The sequence below is a fragment of the Bidens hawaiensis genome, unplaced genomic scaffold, assembly GCF_021521415.1.
Source record: "Bidens hawaiensis isolate Kalapana, Puna unplaced genomic scaffold, B.hawaiensis_p1.1 tig00020327_1, whole genome shotgun sequence".
Classification (NCBI taxonomy): domain Eukaryota; kingdom Viridiplantae; phylum Streptophyta; class Magnoliopsida; order Asterales; family Asteraceae; genus Bidens; species Bidens hawaiensis.
In genome coordinates this window covers 241,541-250,381 of record NW_027493090.1, presented here as the reverse complement: position 1 = coordinate 250,381, position 8,841 = coordinate 241,541, and the positions used below count along the sequence as shown (strand labels likewise).

The following is an 8,841-nucleotide window of genomic DNA, read 5'->3' as shown; positions in this document are numbered from 1 at the left end:
TTTTGAAATGATGATAAAGTATGGAAATTATTATTATTTATTAAAAAGAGTAGAAAAGTAGATTAAAGATTCTGATTTGATATGGACAGGACATGCAGGGCTGTGGTTGGTGAGAGTGGGTGGCTGGCAGTTGACTTTTACAGTTTGCTTTTTCAGTGCTTTAGACAGTGTACAGTAAAAAGTAGAAATTTTCTGAAACACGCAACCGCCCTCTTTTGGGCGGGGACAATTTCCTTAAATCTGAACATTTTGACTAAGTGTTCTGCGCGTATAACTTGGTGCGCATAGCTTCCTGCGTGTAGAACATTTCTTTGCTGCGGGTAGGTGCGTAACCTTCTCGCAGTTAGGGACATTTGAGTTTCATTTGTAGATTCTCCAAGTGGTTTTGGTATTTCAACATAGTGATCAGTCATGTTGAAGTCAATTCCATCCTGGAGCTTCAGACAAACTAGCTCTCAAAGTTCCCGCCATGCGGGTAGGTTAGTTCCCTTCCGCACGCGCATAAACGATGTAGGATGCACCCGCCTTAGCATCATGCGGGATGGTCAACCCATAGACAACATAACGTTTAAGTTACATGAAAACATAAGGCCAATACGTTCACGCATGGCGCATATAACATATGCTCACGCTGGTTCTTAGCATGGTGCGCTCGCGCAGGGCGCACATAACACATGTACGCGCTGACTAACATGGCGCGCTCGCGCAGGGCAAACATAACAAATGCACGCGCTGACTAACATGGCGCGCATAATTTTTACAATCACCTAATTATTAGGTTGATTACTTAGTTTAAGGGGTTGGGAATTTACCGGGTGTCACAAGGAGCATGCTGCTCGCCATACTGTTGTCAATAAGCTGTCGTATCTTTAGTCAGATCTTTTGCCCATACCTCGTCAGGTACGGTACAGAAGATCTTCCCGTATCGTACGGACTGGCTTATGGGCGGGAGTATTCCCCCTCCCGCCTTTGTGCGGGATTGTCCCCGGCTTTGCTCATTCCTTCAGGTGACACTGAGTGATTGAGAGCTAAGTGCCTTGTGCGTGTAGCCATGCTGGGCGGGTGGCCTTCCCTGATGGCTTGTATCCGAAGCTGCGGGAACAGGCGGAGTCCTTCACCATTATGAGGCATTTCCTGCGGGAACAGCTTGCGTACTGCGCGTAAGGACGTCACGTCTCTGAGCATGGTGGGTCCTGCGGATCCAGTTGGTTTCTGCGCAGACGTCCCTCTTCAAGGTGAGTATTGCTGGTCACTAAATCTAATATCGACACGAAGCCAAAAACAGATCACATTAATCATACACACCTACCACCACCACCATGAGTCTTTCACATTCATTTTCTTTCTTTTCAAAACATAGCTGGCATTACACATGAATCTTAATTCTTAGTAACGTGACAATTTATACCATTGAAGCTAACAAAAAGCTTTATGACATTATAAAAATAAAAATGTTGTAAAAGTACTAATCCCCACATTAATTAAACCACTTCATACCAAAACTATATTCCTACAACATGTATTCAAGTAGCTTGAGTAAGATCTCGCAAAAACGAAACGACGTCATCCGACGACTGTAAAAGGTACCTCGCGTGTGTACGCGTGCGTCCGACAGCACACGAAAAATAATTATCCGCTTTCAAATCTAGAACATTCCACGACACCTTGTCTGCTGACACGGATGACCGTTTTCCACCATTCTCAAAACCGTTACTTCTGTTAAAATTAGTTGTCCGCTTGTTATCGGGCTTTTGAGATGATTTTGGCCCGCTTTTACCGGGCCTTTTGTCTCCCGGGCCCTTTGCAGCATCATTTAGTTTGGGTCGTGGAATACCCATGCTGTTATAAGGAAGCTCAGGCTCAAAAAAGGTGTAAATATCTTCGTCCTGAAAAAATATAAAATTTAAATCAAATGAAACATTTTGTTATAAATATTAATATTAAATATTTAGAGTACATACCTTTCCTAGAAAATGGCCGACACATAGGACGTAATCGATTGGAGATGAAATGGATTTGCTATGAACTATTTCCCCTAATATACGAACGATTGTGATACCCTGTAAAACATTGTGCAAATATATTATATTTCGTCCAGTTTACCTTTCGATAGGTCAGCTTGAGTTATGTTCTATCTTTCACGGATCAAATAGATAAAATCAAAGAACTAACTTCGTCAAAAGGTTTCCGTCATATGATTAATGCAAAAACCTTCTAAATCATTTTATTGGAAATCTTTTTTTGTTATTATTGAAATGGTATAAGTTTTGTGAGCATATGTGATATACTAATTGATTATAAAAATGGTCAATATCATACAAAACCAACATATTTTGTCATTCTTATATGAAAAGGTTACTTCACATAGATTTTGGTGTATAAAAGTTCTAGCACACGTCAAGCAAACACGAAAAAGACCCTCAACACTCGTCTAAAGTTCATGTACTTGTGAAAAAATATATTTAAAATAATGGCTCATTACCACAAAAAAAATTTAATTTGATGAAGTGATATCCAACTATTTTGTAGAAAAAAATTATATAATCTTATTTTTACGAACTTAAGCGGAAACGAGCTATTATTCTAAATATTTGTTTCACAAGCACATGCATTCTAGACAAGTGTAGAAACTGGGTTAGGATATTGTTTCATGTTTTGTTATATTTGCATGAATAGTAAGCCAAATTATGTTGAGACATTTTTGTGAAAAACGAGAAAGTATGACATTAACCCTTACAAAAATTAAATCTTTTTGGACAAATGTGTTGTGGGTAGCAAAAAATTGTCTTTATTAACCCGTTATCCAACCCACCAGACCCAGCAACTTAGCCATCGTGACCAAAACTATATTTTGGTCGTGGTTTTCTTATATTACTAACTAATAACTACTATCATTATAAGCTATATAAAATCATAATCATAAGGTATTTAACAAAGTGAGGCATTAACCTTAGTTACACCAGCCGCTCGAACCTCAACAGACCGGCTACCTTGTACAACATCAACAGATGCATTAGATATTGGGCCTGTCCACAAATGTTGCAGCATGTCTCTGGCTTGAAGCCTCCCAAATTCAACATCTGCATTTGAGTTTTAGACTTTAATGACCCAACAAAAAGCCCAAAAAAACAACATAATAAATTAATAACAAAGGATCATAAAACTCAAATAAAGAAAGTTGAAAATTACCCGCATATTTGTAATTCCAAACAAGTGATGTCTCACGAAGCTCAAAATGTGATCGAGGTGTTCGTTCAGTAAAGTACTCAAAGACATGCTGTTGTGAAAATTACAAAATTAATATTATAAAATAGGGTTCACATGTTTCGTCCTTTATTTTTGGGGTAACTTGCAGATCGTGTCGTTTAACTTTAATAAGTACAAAAAACGTCCCTAGAGTTCATGGGTTGTCACATCATTCGTGAACATTTTCTGCTAGTCATTTTAAAAATGACTATTTTACCCCGCCCTGTGTAATATTCACAAATTTAAAAAATGATTTATTAAATAATTAAAAAAATTTATAAAATATAACATGATTAAAAGAATATAACAAAAGGTAAGAAAAGAATAAATTAAAAGGGCAAAATGGTTATTTAAAAAAAACTAACTATAAAGGCTAACCCCAGTTAGTAGAAAGGATAAAAAGTGCGAGAATATATGAACTTCAGGGATGTTTTTCACTTTTTTGTACTTAGTTGAAGTTAAAAGACGATCTGCAAGTTAATACATAATATAAATTACTGAATAAGAATACAACCTTAACGCTATCAACCCATTCCATATTTTGATGTTCAGGCATAGTTGTCATCCATGTTCCTTTAGTGGACCGCAGAAACATTCCATTTTCAGCCGCCAACCACATGTTAAACTCGCCAAAGTTCTGGGAAATTAATGAAAATATACCGTAACATTCTCAAAACAAATTCAACAAAATATTAAAAGTTAAATAGAAGTAGATTAAGATTTAAGATAATAAATACATCATCCAATACAGTTCGGTCACTTCCACTGAGGACTACAACGGTTGTATGTGGATCATTGCAAAGATTATGCAGTGATTCTTTTAGTTCTGGGTGCAATTTAAGATCCATTTCTCGAATCTGATCACCACCACGCCTATCGGGAGTATCAACTGGTTCAGTTAATGTAGCACTGAATCCCTGCAGTTTTTCAATAGTTTGAAACATCAGAAAATAATCAAAACAAGATAATGAAAGGATTTAATTAGTTTTACTTATGGATGGTTGGATACGGATGTATTACCAGTATGATTAACCGATTACTTGACTGCAAATAACGCTCGATAGCCTCTTCAACTGGCAGTGGTGGTGGAACTTGCCGTATCCTTTGTTGTGCTTCAACTACAGTATCGTTCAGTTCACTACAACAGCCAACATAATAATAGTTCATAAAAAGTCAACTCTTACATAAAGAATGCTGGCGAGTCAGACAGATTCAACATGTACCTTACAAAAGTTTCAGCCCACTCTTGAGCAGTATGGGTTGTGACATGTAAGAAGTTGTGGCGATGGCGTTTTTCTCTCTCTTCGGCACTCATATTTAAAGCTTGGCCTATTGAAGCTGCAACTTCAGTGATGTTCCATGGGTTAACAAGAATAGCACCTGCACCAAGGGATTGTGCAGCACCCGCAAACTGCACGTACACAAAAACGTAGGTAAGAACTGTAAGGACCATTATGGACACATGTTTTAACTTTTAAATGCATGGGTGGCACTTAAATGCATTTGAATTCAGATTAGTTCTTACAATTCCTATTTATATGTAAGTTCTTTTGATTCCATTTTTTATATCTACATATATGTAGTAAATGTGTGAAGGTATATATTAGAGGTGAAAATCATAACCCATTCTGCAAAATGTGGGTTGATATGGGAAAATTTTTTACATGTGTTCATTTGGGTTAAAATTTAAATCAAACCAGACAACGGGTCAACATGGACCAACTTAAACTATACAGCGTGTCAAAACGGGTACTCTTATAAATCATGTTAATTTGAAACAGTCTTGAATGGGTTAACACCACCCACAACTATTGTTTGTCTCCATCGACCAGTCCTCATCGTCTGTTGGGAGGTCTCCACCGACGCATAAACCATGGAATCCAGATGTATATATAAATGTTCCTTAACATCACAAAAAGTAAATTTAAAGAACTCCAGACGAATATTTTTTATAGCATCAAATCAAAATTCAAATGTTTTAAAAAATATTTAAACCAAAATATTTCATAACAGCAAATCAAAATTACAATTTCAACAAGAGTCCAGTTGGGTTAGAGCCTGTTTGACCCAACGAACATTTGAATTGTGATGTTAAACCCTAAGTTTGCACTATATGACACATACAAATAATATAAGCTAATACAAAGTTTATGATACCAATTAGTTACCTCACTTAAAATCAGCACCCCTCTTTTAGCATCTTGGCATGCCACAAACTCATAACTGACAAGATTCATTCCATCCCTCAAAGATGTGACAATTGCTATATCTGCCAATCACACATTTATGTAATCCAGATTCACAAACTTGGTTATATGAATTATAAAAAAATACAAACAAGAGAGCTATGGGTTAGTACCAGTGACAGCATATAGTGCACATAAAGCAGAAAAATCCAATGATCGGTCCTGCATACATAACAGAGTGATGGTAAAATTTGATATTAAGTATAGTGTGTGTAAATACACACACCAAAAACTGAATAACAAAAGGCAAAAGGCTAACCAGATGATGAATTGGAACAGTTGTAAGTGTCCCGAATCTTCCATTTATTCGGCCCACGATTTCATGGACTTGACTTGTGAGTTTCTGATCTGCAATATTACATTATTGTAAACCATAAGTAAAACAACAAAATAAAAAACTGAAAAGTTGACTATCTTGTAACTTATAAGCTTACATTCAGGAACATCTGTTCTTGTTGGTACTGCAATCTGTAACAAAACCACTTTATCGCGCCAATATGGATTCTCTTCTAAGAATTTCTCAAATGCAAGTATCTTTTGAGGAATCCCTTTGATCATATCTAATCGATCAACACCTAACATTACCTGTAACACGAACAATCTTGTAACAAATTTACATGTTATAAAAAAGCACATTTTTATAAAAGTGATGTCACCTTTCTCCCAGAAAATCTCTCTCTCAATTCTTTCATATGTTCTTGAACTTGTGGGTTCTCAAGTGCACGAATGAAGCGATCCGAATCTATACCAATTGGAAACTATACACAAATAAAAAAACTTACATTAGAAAAAATGATAATAATTAACACTAAAGTATGTAACAAATTTAATTTAAAATTACCGCAGCAACACGAGTGAGTCTCCCTTGATCCTCTACACCTTCAGGAGTACCTTCAAGTCCAAGTATACGAGTACAAGCACTAACAAAGTGTCTCGCATAATCATACGTGTGAAAACTGAAAAATACTCAACAAATTAGCATATGCCATCATGCATGAAAAACAGTTAACATATGTTATAGCATATCATAAACATACCCAACCAAATCAGCAGCAAGAACCGCACGTAAAAGCTCAGAACGAGAAGGTAAAGTCCTATGAATTTCAGAAGATGGAAACGGTGTATGAAGAAACCAACCGACTTTCATGTTACTGTTGTGATCTTTAAGACATTTTGGCAAAAACATAAGATGGTAATCATGGCACCAAACAACATCACCTTCCTCATAATGTTCGTTTACCACATCAGCAAACATTTGATTCGCTTTCTTGTATGCTGCAAATTGTGATTGGAAGCTTCTAGTTGTTGCCAATCGGTCTTCTTGTGGAAGACCAAGGTAATGAAAAAGTGGCCACAGTATGTTGTTACAATAACCGTTATAATATTGATGCACGACTTCTTCATCAAGAAACACCGGTATACACCTCTACAACAACAACAACAATAATAATTATAATAATAACTATAACCAATGCCCTTTATAACAGTAACCAAGTTTCTCAGTGTCCCACTAAAGTCGGTCAAAGTTTTTTTTGTTTTTCTAAAGTCACTCAATTTCAGTAGGTGTTCCAATTCTATATTTCTAAAAATCTTAAAGAAAATTAAGATTAAGAGGCGAATGAAACGTATATGAGTCTTTGGTTACCATTTAGTGATTTTTCTTTTCCAGTTTAACTTCAGTTTTAACAATTATGAAACCTGTTGTCTTCACTATTACCTCCTACTTCAAGTTAGCTGGACAAAAATTGTCACTCAGAAAGTAGTACCTTTTCAGCCAATGCTTTGGTCAGTGCCCGCTGCCCGGGCTCATCGGGCACATTTACACCTGCCCATCCAATCCATTTTGCTTCAACCTCCTTAACACCTATAACACAATGAAATGAAACACATTGTATTGGTTTTTAGATTAACTTTTATAAGAACAAAGTAGATTTGAAAACTAACCGAGGAGAGCGCTGACTAGACCGCCAGCACTAACTTCAAGGGACCAACTTTCTTCACCTCTTCTAACAGCAGAAACCGGGAGTCTGTTAGCAACAACCAACAACCGTTGAGTAAAAAGTCCACCATCCGGTTTTTCCCAACCGTCACGTGCAGCAGATGCGCCCTCTAGATATTGTTCCAACAAATTATCACTAAACTCAGTCCCATCATTACTGTTTAAGTCATTGGAATATGAAGCCCTGCTGTTCTTTCTTAGCTCTCTTTCTCTTAATAGTCTCTCTATTCGACTTGATGGAACCGACGAGGAGTTGCCATTGTTGTTATTGTACTTATTTCCAGGCATAACTGTTTTCTAACCAACCTCAAAGCAGTTGTATCGACATTATGGTTAAAACAAAGAAACATAAAAATATTTAATTCATTAACCCCTAAGTTGAGGCATGGAATGAATATTAATTAGATAAACAAAAGGGCATAAAATGAGATAATAAGGAGAATAAATGGGATCCACATAACAAGAATAATAATAGCAATCAGAGTACTACAAATGGGTCCATATTATTTCAGTCCAAGATTCCAGAACCCCACATTTAAAATTCATCCTAATTTAATAATACTATGAATCCATAACAAGAAACTTACAAAAAAGTTTCAAGATTAATGAAAAATAAAGACATTGCATGTAAAGAAACCCTATAAAGTGAATAAAGATGCAAACTTTAACAAAATCAAGAAGGACCCAGTTGGCATATGGATTCAAGAAAGATGAAATCAAACACAGCTAGACTCACCAAAGTTGACTCATTTTGATGGTGGGATGGAAGATTTGGATCAATTGAATTGAGGGTTTGATATTGAGATTGAGAGAGATGAATAATAATAAGAAGAAGAATTAAAGATGGAGAAGGAGCGTTGGGGTGACATAGTGGGAGAAAGAAAAGAAGAGGGAACAGTTGGATCCTCGTGTACGCTTTACAAGGTCTATGTCTCTCACACAGCCATGCAGGCTAACACATCAATGATTGGTGATAGATATCATCAACCTTATAATTATTATAATTCATCTGTTGTAGTTAGGGTGTGTGACTGTGTACATCATCACACGTCATCATGTGGGTCCGTGAGAAACAAGTCGAGATATCTGTCACTCTAACACATCATACATGGCGTATAATTTGATCAAACAGAGTCTTATATGCTCGTATAAACATTACATCCAATAATATGCACACGACCCCTGTAGGCTAGACGTTGTGGCTTCACGTCCCTAACCACATACGTTGTTAACAAGGCACAACACCGCGTCATGCTTGTCAAATTGGGGCGCCAAAAGTGGGGAGCGCTACCTCGTTAATGGTTGATTGAGAGAAAAAGAGACGGGGCCGACCCAAACCAACCACTCACA

General features: G+C 36.7%; 1 protein-coding gene across 1 annotated transcript; it reads right to left on the bottom strand.

The window, feature by feature from the left end:
• Positions 1-1,417: 1,417 nt before the first annotated feature.
• On the bottom strand, positions 1,418-8,055 carry LOC143560368 (alpha,alpha-trehalose-phosphate synthase [UDP-forming] 1-like). Its single transcript, XM_077048680.1, has 17 exons — positions 7,437-8,055; positions 7,259-7,356; positions 6,530-6,918; positions 6,334-6,448; positions 6,149-6,250; positions 5,927-6,077; positions 5,752-5,840; positions 5,606-5,654; positions 5,415-5,515; positions 4,470-4,657; positions 4,267-4,384; positions 3,984-4,163; positions 3,761-3,883; positions 3,190-3,277; positions 2,950-3,080; positions 1,962-2,060; positions 1,418-1,886 (listed from the first exon to the last, which is right to left on the bottom strand). The coding sequence occupies exons 1-17, from the start codon at positions 7,777-7,779 to the stop codon at positions 1,524-1,526; spliced, it is 2,727 nt and encodes a 908-aa protein (XP_076904795.1). The 5' UTR covers positions 7,780-8,055; the 3' UTR covers positions 1,418-1,523.
• Between the last annotated feature and the right edge of the window lie 786 nt (positions 8,056-8,841).